This window comes from Metopolophium dirhodum, chromosome 1 (genome assembly GCF_019925205.1).
Source record: "Metopolophium dirhodum isolate CAU chromosome 1, ASM1992520v1, whole genome shotgun sequence".
Classification (NCBI taxonomy): Eukaryota; Metazoa; Arthropoda; class Insecta; order Hemiptera; family Aphididae; genus Metopolophium; species Metopolophium dirhodum.
In genome coordinates, this window is record NC_083560.1 from 3,484,295 (window position 1) to 3,502,068 (window position 17,774).

General features: G+C 28.7%; 1 protein-coding gene across 1 annotated transcript; it reads left to right on the top strand.

Moving 5' to 3' along the window:
• The first annotated feature begins 7,940 nt into the window (after window positions 1–7,940).
• On the top strand, window positions 7,941–8,569 carry LOC132934495 (uncharacterized). Its single transcript, XM_061000802.1, has 2 exons — window positions 7,941–8,175; window positions 8,376–8,569. The coding sequence occupies exons 1-2, from the start codon at window positions 7,941–7,943 to the stop codon at window positions 8,567–8,569; spliced, it is 429 nt and encodes a 142-aa protein (XP_060856785.1).
• Window positions 8,570–17,774: the final 9,205 nt, after the last annotated feature.

Consider the following 17,774-nt stretch of genomic DNA (forward strand, 5'->3'; position numbering starts at 1 on the left):
ATATGCGTATATCTGTGCGTGTGTACGGCGTGTCGGTTTTAACAATTAATACTATTGTGGAGGTTGCGGTTTAGTAAGCGTATCGACTACCTCCAACCAAGTCACGTGGGGCGTGACGAGAAAATGAAATAATTGAACAACGCGGCTTGTTGATTACAATTTAACGTTTATTCGAAATATACAAGAGAGAACGGTGGAAAACAGTACAAGTTATTAGTGGTGCTCGTTGGCTTTATTGGCGATGCGACAAAAGCATTGGTCACGAGGTTGTTGTGAATGACGAATGTATATTATGAGGAAAAGCGGTGCAGCGCGCAAGTGTACTATAGCGTAGTCGCGGGACGAGAGAGTCGGTCCGGGCGGCGGTTAAGCCGTAACCGCTGGCGAAGCCGTTCGTCGATTCGGAAGGGGGTGACCAACATCAAGCCACATCGTTAGTGCCATCGTCGGCCGGGAAGAAATCATGTAAATACTATAAATAATTCTCGATAATACGAGAAAGCCAATGATAATGTGGCGAAAACTAATGCCTTAATTTTCACTATTGGTGGCCTACCTTTGCCCCTTATTATTATTATTATTTTTGTTCATTGATAGACGGATATCTACTAATAATTCGGTGGAAGACAAGCGCCAAAATCCTAGGTACCTGTGTGTCACGGTTAATAGATATTAATCGACAAATGTATAATCTGATTACGATAGATTGTCACATAGACAGTCGTGTGTGAGCAGTTTTGTGTTATATCTAGGGCTTGGAAATTGATGACCTTAAAAACATCAAAAGATTTTTTTAAATATTTTACTCTATTTTACTATACAATTCTATATACATTTATCAAAGCTTACAAATTGCTCAATATATGACATACAAATTACAAATAATGTCTTTAAAAATGAAATAAAAAATATTTGTCCTATAAATTTATCAAACCGTACAAATTACTCAAAAATCATTGCATTGTATAATTAGAGCGTTTTTGATGTTATCAAAAGTAAATAAACGACGATTATCTGTTAATAAATATGTATACTTTGAAAAACTTCTCTCCACGTCAACTGAAGTGATTTGGGCATATCTGAAATTACGACCGTAATCGGTCAGATAAAATCGGATACTAATCGATTATTAGGAAACACGACAACGACAAAATGTAATCGGCGAGATAAAATCGGATAGGTACTAATCTTAGTCCGAGGTAATTTCCAAGTTTTAAGTTATCGGCATAGACAAGAAACGATCAGAAGTGAACTATTGTGAAATCAATAAAAATGTCAAAAAATGACTTAAAAGGAAAAAATGCAAAATAAAATTTAGTTTTTCAGATTCACATGCTAATGAAACACATTTGTGGCCAGGAGAGTATCGTCTAAAAAGTTCCAAAAAAAAATGCAAAATGCCTCAACTTCCAAGCCCTAGTTATAACATATTGTTAGTACCTATTTCGTAAGAATTCGTTAAAATGGATTTTACAAAAACTGTTACGAATAAAGGTGTAGTGTGTATTTTGTTTGAAGAGCAAAAATATAGATTTTTACGAGAAATGGCCAGTGGTAATGTGTCATTGAGGTGTACCAAAAAAAAAATGTTCTGCTAGAATAGAGATGGATTTGACTGCAATTTTAAATTAATAATATTAATTTTTTTTTATAAAATCTCAACCGATGTATTAAATTTATATTGAATTGCATGTATATCATAATTTATGATTTATTAATTTTATAATATAATATAATTTTTATAAGATATATCAATTTTGAAAAAACTACTTATATAAAATATTTATTTTGGCGAAAATGATAGGTATGTCATTTTTGCCCCTTTGGCGCTTATGTCATATGTTGGGTATAACAGGCATAAAATATTAGATTGGCGCTTATGTCATATAGCCTAATAATTGACAATTTAGGTAGGTAGGAGAGACCCGGGCAAATTGACGAATCTAAGGTTTGAAGTATTCTCGGATGACTAATTTTTATGATACAAGTTCAAATTCTATACCAATTTATAACTTTTAACTTTTGTAAAAAAAAAACAACAATGTCAAAATTTGTCTTTAAACCAATTTTTTTTTAATAAAAAAAAAACGAAATTCGTCATCTTACCCATGGGCTGGTAAGTTGACATTTACCCGGAGTAAGATGATATACATATACCCAATCGGAAATTTATGGCTTACGCCTACTCTCACAAAGGGCGTAGTACTGCGACAGTACTGGCAACCAAGAGCTGGCTGGCCCTTACGGGTACAGTACTGGTATATAATTTTATCCAGTACTACAACAGTACTGGAAAAGAAGTACTGGCAGTCAGTATTGACTCAATACTGGCACTTTACGGGCACCGAATGAATTACGGGCGTTGGCCAGCCAGTGTTTGTCTTAGTTGTGCCAATACTGGTGGAATACTGGCATTTTACGGGCTCTGTTGTAACTTTGAGTAAGGGCCGGCCAGTGTTTGTCGTAGTTGTGCCAATACTGGCAAAATACTGGCATTTTACGGGTATTAAATGAATTACGAGCGTGGGCCAGCCAGTTTTTGTCGTAATTGTGCCAATACTGGCGAGATACTGGCACTTTACGGGCACCGAATGAATTACGGGCGTTGGCCAGCCAGTGTTTGTCTTAGTTGTGCCAATCTGGTGGAATACTGGCATTTTACGGGCTCTGTTGTAACTTTGAGTAAGGGCTGGCCAGTGTTTGTCGTAGTTGTGCCAATACTGGCAAAATACTGGCATTTTACGGGTATTAAATGAATTACGAGCGTGGGTCAGCCAGTTTTTGTCGTAATTGTGCCAATACTGGCGAGATACCGGCATTTTACGGACACTGAATGAATTACGAGCGTGGGCCAGCCAATGTTTGTCGTAGTTGTGCCTATATTGGCGGAATGCTGGTATATTACAGGCTTATCGTTAAGTATAAATACGCAATAGTCAATACACAATACCGAATGAAAATAGCAAATATCTGCAATATGCTGAAAAGTGAAAAGTCTATAATAATATCAAATTGTTGTGTTATTTTTAACGTATCAATTATTTATGCTATGGTATGGCGGCGGTGACACACAAACAAAAGTCTGCACAACAAGCCGCACCGCGGCGCTATCGCCCGCCACCCAACGGGTAAAACTTATATTATCCATGCCATGTCATGTGACTGCAACTGACGCATATATAACCAATCAGAGATTCAGAACTGGTCAACGACCATCGATGGACGGCAAAAACGCAAAAAACTTTTCCTTTGTTAATAGCGAACAAACTGTGAAGTGTACTATTGTAATTTATCGGTGTTATAGTTTATGTCTGTAATATTTTTTTGATGTTCTGTGAATTAATAACGGCCGTCGACTGGAAAGTGGAAACCGAATGCCGGTAGAGTGGTAGACTGGACAACCCAAGCACGAATTGTCTTATAATATTCTTTGTTTCATGATTATTATAGCGTATTAGCGTATAATACCTTGGTATTATAATAGTAATCATCAGGTAAGTGATATTTGTTAATTATTACTAATTAATACTAGATACTAGGGTTCTGGGTTTGTAATTTGTATTAACAATTGTCGTCTGGCAGCTCTTCGTTTTTTTCCCTATACAACTAAATTATGTACATAACGCCATTGCTGACTGCAGTAGTGTGCGTCCAGCCTAAGATCAGTCTACACTGTATTATACTACCTATATAATATATTACAATATTATATTATATTGTATTCTATGTAATTAAAAAGAATTCTGAACTTGTTGACTTAATTTATAGAATTTAATACAAAATTAGCCTAATGTTATGTAACATTGTAATACACTACCGATATAATATATTACAATATTATATTATTATATTGTATTCTATGTGATTAAAAAGAATTCTGAACTTGTTGACTTAATTTATAGAATTTAATACAAAATTAGCCTAATGTTATGTAATTATTTTTTAATTAAAAAAAAATAGGTAGGTAGGTACCTAACAGATAAACTGATATAATAATTTTCCTAATTTTACTTCATGATAAAATCTGTGTTACAACCACAGAACAGATTTAATAACTTCATTAAATTTATCCAAATTTATTTAAACTCCTCAAATTTGCACTAACCATACCTAGGTATAAGTTCTGCTACATGTGAACCATGTACGCGTTCTTTGTCTACCATATGCCGAATAAAAAATTAGTTGCACACCTCGATGGAGCAAGATAGATTTTCAGATATGTCAATTATTAATAATAATATTAAACAAAGTATTTCAAATAACATATCGGATGATGACTGCTAAAAAAACATTATAGACTACTATTGTAAATTGTAATGATCAGTAGTCTATTGCTCAATGTTTTACATTCTATTAGCTCATAAATCATTGTGCAATACTGCAATAGGCTCTATATGTAACAGCTAGTTATTCCCGTTTTATAATCCTTTTTTTGCAAATTCAATTTATTTGTAGGTAATAGGTATATAAAAAAAGTATTTATATTATCTAATATTATTAATAATAAAACCTGATAAAAAATATAATAAGATCTGCTTGCCTTTAATATATTCAGCCCCCCCCCCCTCTTAAGTCAAAAGTTTAAATTGAGCCTATGAATACTAATAAAATATAATATCAGGTAGGATAAAATGTATGAGAAATTTAAAATTTGATATTGTTGTATTATTATAACAGTAATGTACCTACATTTAGACCACAAAAAAACAGTTTATAATGGTGGTTACAGGTACCTATAATAATAAAATCATTAAACCATTTAACCATTGTAGGTACCTATGTACAATGTACCTAATCATCTTTTAAAAAAAAATAAATAAATGACTACTTGTCTAAAAGTAAATAAACTTTCTTTTAAATATCTAAATAAAAAAAAATTAAACAAACTTAAAAATAAAACATAAAATTATAAAATGTTTTTTTTAGCATAGGTAGGTAGTAATTTATTTTTTGTACCTAATATGTTTAATTAATTAACTAATCTACAAAATAACTACCTATGTAATTATATAATATAATTTGTTCACCTCATTTATTAAATTAAGTAGATAATAATGTCATTATTGAAACAGATGAATCGGTGTCAGTTATTAGACAACCTTATAAAGCTTTATTACTTATAAGTTATAGCATTGTTAAATACTTATTACATATCTGTGACAATGTACGATTAAATTACTTAAATCACAGTTGCACCTACCTATTTTGCTTGAATCTATATGGACTATATGCTATTGTTCTACTCTTCTGATAATATGTTATGTTAATAGCAAATAAAAACTAAATATACAATTGGCTATTTTAAATATAAGAAAATTAAAGTATCTAGATAGGAATAGGATATATTATGTTAATGAATTATACTTTTTATTTTCAAGTTTTAATAGAATTAATAATCATTAATATCATATAGGACACAAGACATAAGTACTGATTGCATTGAGTATTAATATAAACCAATACATATTTTACTTTTTACAGGTTACAAATCAAAACTATTTGCTGACCATAACAGAAGAAATCATTAATTGTATTAAAGTTAATTAAAGCAGCAGCACATATCTACCCAGGTAAATATGAATTAACATTTTGTATATTTTGTTTATTCTATTAATTAGGTATACCTAACTGATACGGACTATCCATACTGAATACATATTCATTGTTATTGGATGATTGAAAATTATACCGGAGGTTTTTAGAAGATTAAAGAAAATGTCTTCGTATAATAGATTAAAAAAACATCGCCAATTGAAACGGTCAGCTGTTGAAGAATTATGTATGATATCAAGTAATAAATCAAGTGTTGTTGAACAAATTAAAATTGAAAATTTAGATTCTTCCTCAGATACAGATTTGGAATACAATAACGTTCGTAATTTGACAAATTTCTCTGTTGAGTATACTAGCCGATCTCCAGATTATGTCACCTCAAGTCATAATGAATCTCCTATGTCATATCCAGAATCTCTGGAATCATCAAATTTGGATGGAAGCTGCAGTGGAGGAAGTGTAAATCAAGATGAAAATGATGCAGTAACTTTCCGTGACAAACTTCAAAGCTGGGCTATTAGGTTCAGAAGAAACCTGACAATTGAAACAATAGATGGTTTATTAGACTTGTTACGATCTGAAAATATCTATGATTTACCAAAATCAGCAGCTGCTTTATTGAAAACTAAATCGAATAAAAATATAAAAACTATGATGAGCTCAAAGAACACTAATGGTTCCTATGTATATTTTGGTATTGAAGAAAATTTGAAAGAAATAATAATTGACGAATATGTTGATGATAATATACGTTTATTGTTTAACATAGATGGTTTGCCATTGTTCAATCATTCAAACCAACAGTTTTGGCCTATTTTAGGACTGATCCTGCACAATGAGTACAAATCAAAACCATTTATCGTGTCTCTTTACCATGGTGATTCTAAACCAAAGAGTATAGTTGAATTTTTCGAAGATTTTGTCAAAGAAATTAAAATTTTAATTCAGAATGGAGTGACTATTGGATATAGAAAATTTAAAGTAGACATTGTTGGGTTTACTTGCGACACACCTGCTAGATCATTTTTGAAACAATGTAGAGGTCATGGTGGCTTTTATGTTTGTGAGCGTTGTGAAACCAGAGGCGTGACTAAAAACAAAAAAAGGGTGTATACCAGTGTAAATTCTAAGCGACGCTCTAAAAGAAGTTTTATTAAACAGAGTCAAGCTGAACACCATTTGGAAGAAATATCACCTTTATTAGATATACCACACTATGATCCCATAAACTCAGTATTTTTAGACTCTATGCATTTGTTATATCTAGGAGTTATGAAATGGATATTGAATAAATTGCTAGGAACAAAAGGAGTTAATCGAAAATGCAAGATTTCCCGGTCAAAAATAAAATTATTAAATTCGTCCTTAAAAATGTATACAAGATTTGTCCCCAAAGAGTTTCAAAGAAAAAAGTTTGATTTAGATGAAATTAGTAACTGGAAGGCGACGCAGTTTCGTTTCTTTTTACATTACTGTGGGGCTTTAGTGCTTTATAAACATCTTCCTAAAAACATGTATAATCATTTTTTGCTTTTGGTAGTTGCATGTAGAATTCTTTGTGATCCCGAGCTGTGCACTTTAAAGGTAAACTATGCAAGAGAATTATTAAAAAAGTTTTTTGTGCTTCTTCCTTCGTTTTATGGAGCAGACTCACAAGTTATGAATAATCACAATTTAATTCACCTAGCAGACGATGTAGAGTACACACAAATGAATTTATTTGCAATTTCGGCATTTCCATTTGAAAATTGTCTGGGTAAAATCAAACAACAAATTATTGGAAAAAATAATCCCTTGGCACAGTTGACTAGAAGAGTTTCTGAACAAAATGCATGCCCACTTGCAGCTAAGAAAAATGGCATGCATAAAAAAAATTATCTCATTGTTAATCCTGACATTTCACATAAAAATAAGAAAGATATAAAAAGCATAATTTTAAATGGAGTTGAATTAAGTAATTCAAAACACAATAATATTGTTTTACTCAAGTCAGGTGAAGTTTTAAGTGTAACAAGAATAAAAAATAAACAAAACAGTATTTATTTGCATGGTTTTACATACAATACTACCACAGATGCTTTCAAATATCCATGTAAATCAACAGAAGTTGGAATCATAAAATTGGGAAAATTATCTAGAAGGGAAAAAATTATTTCTTTAGAAAATGTTTATAGAAAATGTGTATTCTTTGAAAATGGCAGTCGCAGTTTTGTAGTCACTTATCTTGATAGTTCATAAATATTATATTTTGTAAAAATTATATTTACTTACTTCTATTAAAATAACTGTATTAAATAATTTCTACTGTTTATTTTTATTTTATGATCTTCAATATCTGTGATATTTTAATTTTTAATTGATATAACATTATTTTTATAATAGGTAATATGGAGTATCAGAAAGATACAACTCATGTAGTTATTCAATTTAATGAAGAAACTAAACATGGTAAAGCAAGCGTTGATCTGGTACCAATATCTTGGACCTACATTGAAAACAAAATTTTATATTGTAAATACCCAACAAAAGAAAGTTACCATAAAGTTGATGTAATGAGTAAAGTTTCATCTGCTCATGAAACTTCATGGAAAGGATATAAAATACATGTAATCAAAGAAGTTCGTTAGTATTAAATTATAATTTTTAATATTCTTTCTATTTATTTTACATTTACATATATTTTCGAACAATTTATTACTATGCTCTTTTTAGCACTTAAAATGTAATATAAAGATTTTATTATATATATTTTATGTTTTTCAATAACAATGTATTTCAATTATCATGAACAATTTTATCTCTTATATGGTTTTTTCTTTCAGAAAATTATGAACAAGGGCTTAGAAGAATGCATAGAGCTTTCTCAAACAAAGTTATCCTTAGTAGCAATGCCGAGGAGAAAGATAGTTCTGAAGAAGGTGATGATATTATTAATTTAAGTGGAAATGAGCTGAAAAAATATCTTAAAGATATTCCTTCCTTTGATATTGTAGAAAAAAAAAATAATGGTAACTGACCTTTCAATAATTATGTATAGACATAAATAACTAATTTATATTGCAATAATTATGTTTAGATGATGATAATATGCAGTCTGAAAATTCGACATCGTCTGATTCATCTACTACAATTTCCAAGCAAAAAAAGCCAAATAATAATAACAAAAGTGTAAAAAACATTGCTTTTTCTAGAACAAAAAATGATTCTCTAGTTGTACTAGAAAGTGCTATAAACGGTAATTCATTTAAATTGTGTACATACTTAATAAGGTTATGTTATAATAATTCTAAAATAGATGACAATGAGATGCAGTCCGAAAATTCAATATCTTCTAATTCATCTACTACAATTTCCAAGCAAAAGAAGCCAAATGATAAGAACAAAGCTGTAAAAAACATTGCTTTTTCTAGAACAAAAAATGATACAATAGTAGCACCGGAAAATGATATGAATGGTAATTAATTTAAACTGTGTACCGATTTTATGAATAATATGTATAATTTCTATGTAGAAAAATACTTATGAATTTATGTCAATAATAGATGATCATGTTTGGATACCTCAAACATCAGAAGTTTCTAAAAGAAAGAAGAAAAATATGATTTTATCTTCAAAACAAAATCACAAGAAATGTAAGACTTACATTATAGAATGTTTTATCATAATAAAACTTTCATCCTTAATTTTCTGTTAAATTATAACAACTTCAAATTCTGAGTAAAGCAAAGAATGTAATTATTTTTAAAGTTTAACTTGTTCATTTTATTTTATAGACAAAGCAACACCAGTTGGAAAATATTGTCCAACATGTGGTCGCGCAGGTATGATTGAATACTTTAATAACATTTACTAATACATAGGGGGATAAATCAAACATATCATTTAGCCTGCATATAACACTTGAAAACAATTCAAACTGTGACATCAGTTAAAAAAATAATTCTTTCTATTTCAGACAATGTTAACCAACTATCAAAATTTGATCTTGACAGTATGAAAAGAAGTATTGAGTACAGAGTACAACAAGAAGCAAAAATAACACGATCATTAATAGCCACTACAAAAAGTAACACAGACATTGAAACTATTATGAAAGAAGACATAATGATTGATTTACCAAAAACAACATTAGAAGATTTTCTACATTTTGATAAACAATTAAAAGTTGATGTAGAGTTGATGAAGAAAATGGTGAGCAATTTTGAACCTGTACTGTTACATTTAAAGTTTTTTTTTATTATTTACCTATTGTATAATTATATTTTAGAAATGCTTTATGGTGCTTCATGTAAACGGTACAACAAAAATTAGTCAAAGTCTAAGAGTTATTACATTAATAATATCTAAAGATATACAATTAAAATATAGTGCTTTTGGAAGAGAAACAAACGGAATTAAAAAACTAAATTTTTCTGGGACAACAACATACAAATATTTAAAAGGTATATATAATAAAGTTTAATCAGATAAAACTATTTATTCATATTCAAGTAATTATTAATCTAGTTTAAAAAAAATGTATAGGTATAGTTTTTCAAAATTAATAACTTAACTGTTTTAAGGTTTAACTTACTATTTAAACCAAATAATGGTCATTGGTGTTGTGGTAACAGTAATTAATAATATAAATAACTTATTATACAATTATAATATACCCATTAATTCATTTAACGTAACACTATACGTTAAACACTAACTCCATATTTCAAAAACTATTAACGTTTTTGAAAATATTTATCTTACAACATTTCAATTACATTTTTTTTTTTTTTTGTTAAAACTATATTTATTATTTGTATTTTTATTAATTTTTAACTTTTTGGAATAACAGCAAAAAATTTTAATTTCATATTCTGAAGCAGAATTGCAGTATTTTGATTTATGAAATATTTCAATATTTATAACTAATTAACTACTAGTATGTACATTTTTTAGTATACATCAAATAATACAAATAATATTCTGCTCTGAAATGTAAAATTAAAACTATTTACTAATATTCTAGTAATCAAAAATCTGGTTTAAAAAAAAGTATATATTGTATGTTTAATATTTCAGATGTCCTTACCAGCAAGTATCCGGACATTAAGGAAAAAGAAATGTCCAATGATTTAAGTAGATGGTTCTCTGGTGCCAAGGATAGAGAAGGTGGGAAAAGAGAAAGAATTATAAATAAAAGCAAAAACATTGTGACATTTGATTAACAATGTATAAAATAACATTTTGTTTTAATTAAAAATTATATCAGTCTATTAAATAAATATTTCACAGATAACAAAAATATGATGTATGATTGCTTCGACACCATTGTCAGTGTGTAATAATTAGCTAGTCTATATTTTATTATATTTATTCCAATTATTTTCATCCTATTTCATAACCATGTCTTAAGCATGTAAATGTATTTTATTATATTATATAGCATTAAATGTAACTTATAATTGGTAGTACTATTCAGTATCAAATCAAATAATATTAAAGAATAATGTTGGAGACCTGGCTGAATAAAGCATAATTATGTAATACTTCCTGATATATACAGGTATACAGACACTAGTACTAGCTGCTAGTAAAATTGGGTAGTACAGTACCTTCACTGATTGCCAGTACCTACCTACTGGGCAAGTACTTAGATAATATATATATAATCCATTAATCCAATATATGTGCCAGTAGCATGTCAATAATATTAAGCAGTAGTCTTTACTGAAAACCAGTACTTAGCAAGTACCCAAGTGCCAGTACCGAACGAGTATTGGGAAACTAGTATTGGGCAAGTACTGTAATATCAGTACTGGGTAAGTACTGTAAAGCCAGTATTGGGCAAGTACTGTGATATTAGTACTGAATACGTACTGTAATATCAGTACTAGGTAAGTACTGTAATGCCATTATTGGGCAAGTACTGTGATATTAGTACTGAATACGTACTGTAATATCAGTACTGGGTAAGTACTGTAATGCCAGTACAGAAAAGCGTTATCATCCCAGACAAATACCAGTACTGGTGCCAGTACTGTCTACCAGTAGCGCGCCAGTATAAATCAGTACTGGCGCGGTACAGTGCCTGTTGTTAATTTCCAATTGGGTATAAATACATTGAATAACTTTTAAATATAGTTATTTATATTAATAAAACAACTTTATGTAACAAAACTCATATGTAATTATTTTTTAAGTCTCGAAAATAACTAATATAAAATTATTTTAACAAACCTTATTGTTAATAAGAATAACATATTATTTAAAATTTTAAAACTTTAACAAACCTTGTTGATAATAGTAAAATAATACTATAATATAAGATAAAAAGGTGGATAAGTGGATGTCGCTCTGCTGTTCAGTAGGTTTCAAGTGGGTCACTGTAATGGATGGTGTTAAATTTGAATTCAATGATATAATATCATTGTATAAGAAAAACGATTCTGAGCGAAAACGGTCAGTCAGCCTATGATATTACCAAGTATATTTGATGATATTATTGTGAATAAAGTAATTTATATATAACCTACTTACGCGGAGCCTTGTTTTAAATTTTAAATCCTTAGCCATAACAGTTAAACATTTTATACATTTTTAGCTACAAAATAATTAATAAATTATAAATTTGATAAATGTTGTCAAAATTTGAACTTTAAATGCTTATAAAAAAAAATTGTGCCTATGTATTTTTAATATTTTTCAACTGCTATTAGAACGATATATTAGGAGCGTTATATTAAATTTTCACGCTTTTTTATCCAACAAATAAAATTGTATTGATATTTATAGAAAAAAAAACTAAAAAAATTGAAAACTGACAATGTCCGTCAACAGCTCAAAACGAGTCAAAATATTTTCAAAATTGTATGGTGTATAGAAAATGCTAATATAAATATTCAGTGAAATTTTCAAGTATCTACAGTCATTTGTTTTTTAATTACAATAAAATAAGAAAATTGTTCAATGAGAAATCGAGTGAATATCAATTGTTGTAAAAATATACATTTTAGACGCTCATAAAAATTTAATTTAAATTTCTTGTAGACATTTTTTTTTTGATAAAGGTAGACAAGCTTATGAGTGATCTTATATTCCATTTTTAAATCTTAGATTTAAAAAGAAAAATTTTTATGAAATCACAACTCAAAATAATTTGCTGATTTTTGTGATTTTTCCGTATTTTGTCAAAATTTGAACTTTAAATGCTTATAAATAAAAACTGTGACTAAAGATTTTTAATTTTTTTCATCTGCCTTCAAAAACAGATTTTGCGAAAAAATTCCCGTTTTTTATTAATTTTTCTTTTGTTTTTCACGTCGCTTTTGAAAACTACTGGGAAATTTTGACCCCCCAAAGTACTAACTAGATTCACTTTCCTATTAGAAAAGTTACTGTTGAGGAAAATCCAAGCACTTTTACTGTCATAAAAGGTGATGAGTGATGCAGACACAAAAATAAAAAATAAAAAAAAAACACACATCATTGTAAAATCAATACATTCATCGCATCGCTCAGAATCTAAAATAATTGTATATAGACGTTGTTGTTGTTTTTGGTCATGTCACCAGGTGTGTTAAGAGGCCATAACTCCGGAACCACTTATCCCACAGCGTACACACTTCACAGAAACCATCTACATATCAATGATCAATCTTAATATGTTCTGGAATTTTTATCGGTTTGGGGGATCTTGAGTTATAAAATGTATTCAAAATGTACACTTATTTTTATATATATAGATATAGATTTACAATTTACGTAGGTAACAATAAATTACTTTTAAATAAAATATATAAATACATAATAGCCAATAAGTATTATACTATTGTTGTTTGGACCTAGATATATCAATATACATTGTACACAAATATGCAGATATCGGCGAATGTGCGACGGTTATTTAAATCCGCCACCGCTGTACATCGCAATCGCATTAATAATATGCAATGCAATTAAGCGCAGTTTTAGTTCTGCCGTTGCACTTGCGCTTGTGGCGGCTACAGTAAATTTACCATGTGTATCCAAATTACTAAAATCAGTTGACACCCGCCCACCATCATTTCCTTACACACATAGTATACATGTCATATAAATGTATTGTTATACAACCATCATATTCGTTAAGCTAAAATGTTTTATACGAATGTTAGGGTAGGTTTAAAGTTTACAAAAAACAAAAAATACGAATAGACACTAATTAATGTATACTCATCTATTTGAAAACTTAAAATTATAATGGTATTTAATATATTTTATAGACATACTTAATAAAAATGAAAGTATAGACTATTCCTCCAGCGTCAGTGCATGCTGCATGTCACTTATTACTGCTACTGCAACCAGCGCACAGTGGTCTGAAACCCATTTTTAGCTGGCCATTTCTAAAAACAAAAAAAAACTACATTTTAGTGTTTATTTATTTTTGTTATAGTATTTTGATGGTAATTTAAGAAAATGAAGCGATTCATTTGATTATTGAACGTTATAGAACTGTTTGATTAGATATATATATATATATAAATATTAATTAATTTTTTTCATACAATATAATATTATTGTATAAGAAAAACGATTCTGACCGAAAATTGTCAGTCAGCCTTTGATATTACTATTTGATTATATTATTGAAAATAAAGCAATTTATATATTAACCTATTTACGTGGAGCCTTGTTTTAAATTTTCAATCCTTAGCTATAAAAAAATTAACATTTTATAAATTTTTAACTACAAAATAATTATTAAATTTTAAATTTGATAAATTTTGTCAAAATTCGAACTTTAAATGCTTATAAAAAAAATAGGCCCTACGTATTTTTAATATTTTTCAACTGCTATTGTAACATTATTTCAGGAGCCTTGCATTACATTTTCACGCTTTTTTAACCAACAAATAAAATGTTATTGATATTTAAAGAAAAAAAAATTAAAAAAATTAAAAACTGACAATGTCCGTAAACAGCTCAAAAAGAGCCAAATTATTTTATAAATTTTATCGTGTATAGAAAATGCTAATATAAACATTCAGAGAAATTTTCAAGTATCTACAGTCATTTATTTTTTAATTACAACAAAATAAGAAAATCGTTACATGAGAAATCGAGTGAATATAAAATGTTGTAAAAATATCAATTTCGAACGCTTTTAAAAATTTAATTTTACTTTTTTGTAGACATTTTTTATAGACAAACTTATGAGGAATCTTGTATTACATTTTCAAATCTTCGGTTTAAAAAGAAAATTTTTTATGAATTTCTAACTCAAAATAATTTGCAAATGTTCGTCATTTTTACGTATTTTTTCAATATTTGAACTTTAGCAGAAAAAATTTCGACTTTGGATTTTTAATTTTTTTCATATGCTTTTAAAACAATAACCTAGGAGCCTTCTATTAAATTTTCAAGCTTTTTTAACCAACAAATAAAATTTTATTGATATTTATAGAAAAAAAAACTAAAAAAAATGTCCGTTATGGTGTATAGAAAATGCTAAAATAAACATTCAGTTAAAATGTCATGTACCTACAGAGTTGGTAGAGTATTAGAGTTGCACCAAAAACCAAAATCGATTTTCTCAAAAACAGATTTTGCGTAAAAAATCCCGTTTTTCTTTAATTTTTCTTTTGTTTTTCACGTCGCTTTTGAAAACTACTGGAAAATGTTTACTTTTTATTCCCCAAAGTATCAACTACATTCACTTTCTTAACAGAAAAGTTACTGTATACTTTATCGTCTTATCCATTATCAACCGGAAAATAATGGTATTAAGGTACGATTTCGATAAGATTATATTATAAGACTATTAAAATAATACTTTTAAACTGAACGTGTTATTTGTTTTTTCATTTATAAACGTTCGCATGCACGAGCATAATTTTCGCTTTAGTTTGATTTTTAAACATTTATTTTTCCCTACACTTGCATTTGAAATGACGGATGATCAAATCGATAAGTTATTTTTTAAATTTAATATTCTTTAACTTGTATTACCGATATACCTACAATGCCAATAAGTTAGGTATTTTATCATATTTTAATTTTCTAAGAAAAATGTTGATCTCTTTATACACATCAATAATTAAATAATTGTATTGTAATATTTTCCCAACATCCGTAACATATATATCTGTACTTTGTTTAGTTAATGTGACTTCCCTAAGAGAAACTTACAATCGGGATCTAATCGAAGTTATTCGAGAAATAGGATTGTTGACGCGTATATTTTATCTCCAATAATTTGTAAACGATTCGCTCGCGATTGCGAGCACTATGTAATATATAATAGTATAAGAAGTCTAGTGTCAGTATGCGTTCGACTGCCAATCACCGCTTAAATAAAAATATTTCACCTACTTCAAAATAAACCGAGTATATTATATTCTTATACTAATAAAATTTCATATAGTCCACAAATTTAAATTCGTAACTTAACAAGGATCAATGCAATTAATTATTAGTGTAGCTTCAAAGAAAGCACTATTACATTTTTTACTAAACAAATACAGTGGGTTCGATTGGAGTGTTGATTACATCAAATCAATATGGTCGAGAAAGAAATTGTTAAATTTTGTTTAACGTCATCTCGAAAATGGTCCACGGTTAGACGCCATTACATAACGTTCGAAAACAACAATTCGGAATGACCATGTAATGTGTTTACAATGCCTTTGAACAGAAAAAATAATTCAATATCTTCAGGTCGCCCACCAATTATAAACTTTGTATCGGAATCTGAACGAACCCAAAGACGGAAAATGCAGGCATTACTTAGTTCCTCGTGTATGATTTCACCAGAAATTGTATGCGCCGTGAAAAATAAATTGGTGCAGACGTTATACGATTTGCTCCTCTCCCAATTGGTATATATTTTTGTATGATACAAAATATTGTAGACGTATATTAATTTACTAAAATTTAACATATTATTCAAATTTCAAGGTAAACTATCAGAAGAAGCTCAAGAAAGTCGAAATAAAGAGTATAAGATGTACAGGGAGCATCATGTGAGAAAAAAATTCTATATTGAATACGAATGAAGATTTGATGCATACTTTGTTGTTTACGTCCGATCCATATATATCATCCTTGAGATATGTTTCCAAAAAATATGTATAGGAATAGTCAGAGGACGTTAAGAAATTATTAATAATATAATTGATTTAAATCAATTCCTATCGGATATTGATTTATCTGCTTGAAATATATTTTCTTTATATGTTATTTATGTAAATAACAAATACAATTTGGGGCAAATTTTTTTTTTTTTTATTTGTTGTTGACAACATGTACTAAAACATTTGTGCATTTAATATTACGTAAGACTGCGTAATTTTTAGTTATGTTCTTAAATAACTAAAAAACCAATGGAAACCTTGTGTTTTTCGTGTTAAATTTCGTATTACTCTTGATTAAAAAAAATATATTATTTTTCAGACGGTATCATATTAAGAACAAAATAATAAGTGTGAACTGTAAAAGTATAGACTTTAAATAAATTATTTAGAGTGAAAAAAATTACTTAGAGCGTACAAATTGGAAATAATCGATAAAAATATATATATATCTCTAATCAAACAATTCCATCACATTCAATAATCAAATGAATCACTTCCTTTTTTTTAAATTACCATCAAAATACTATAACAAAAATAAATAAACTCCAAAATGTAGCATTTTTTAGTTTTAAGAAATAGTACTTTTGGCCAGCTAAAAATGGATTTCAGACCACTGTGCAGCGTAGAGATTTGTCAACTGAATTCAGTTAATAAGCGCAATACTGAATACAGAAAGTACTGTATGTCTGTAATCATGTATACCAGCGGCGTCCGAAAGGGGGGGGGGGGGCTAACAGGCTGAAGCCCCCCTCCCCCATTGACGTATTATTATTACTTAAAATAAATATTTATCAAGTTTCAACTGTCAACTATAGCGAGCAAGACGTAAATTACATAAACGTCTTACCAGAATGAATTCATTTTTGAAAAAACATTGTATTTGAATACCGATTTTCCTAAAATTATCTATAATTTTTCGGAAAAAGTATGAACTACTTGTATGAAAGACCTTATATTCAATTTTCTAGTCTTAGCTTATACACATTTATTATTTTATAAGTTGTGAACTACAAATTAAGTGTGGTTTTGACGAAATTTGAACTTTAAATGCTTATAAAAAATAACCATGATGCCTATGTTAATATTTTGTCTGATATTTTGGCTATAATAAAAACGTACGTATAACAT

What these genes read in the sequence shown, in the direction of transcription:
- LOC132934495 (XM_061000802.1), top strand. Translation starts at nt 7,941, where the DNA reads ATGGAGTATCAGAAAGATACAACTCATGTAGTTATTCAATTTAATGAA. An exon ending in ACATGTAATCAAAGAAGTTC is followed by an intron (nt 8,176 to 8,375) that starts GTTAGTATTAAA and finishes TTTTTCTTTCAG; the next exon opens with AAAATTATGAACAAGGGCTT.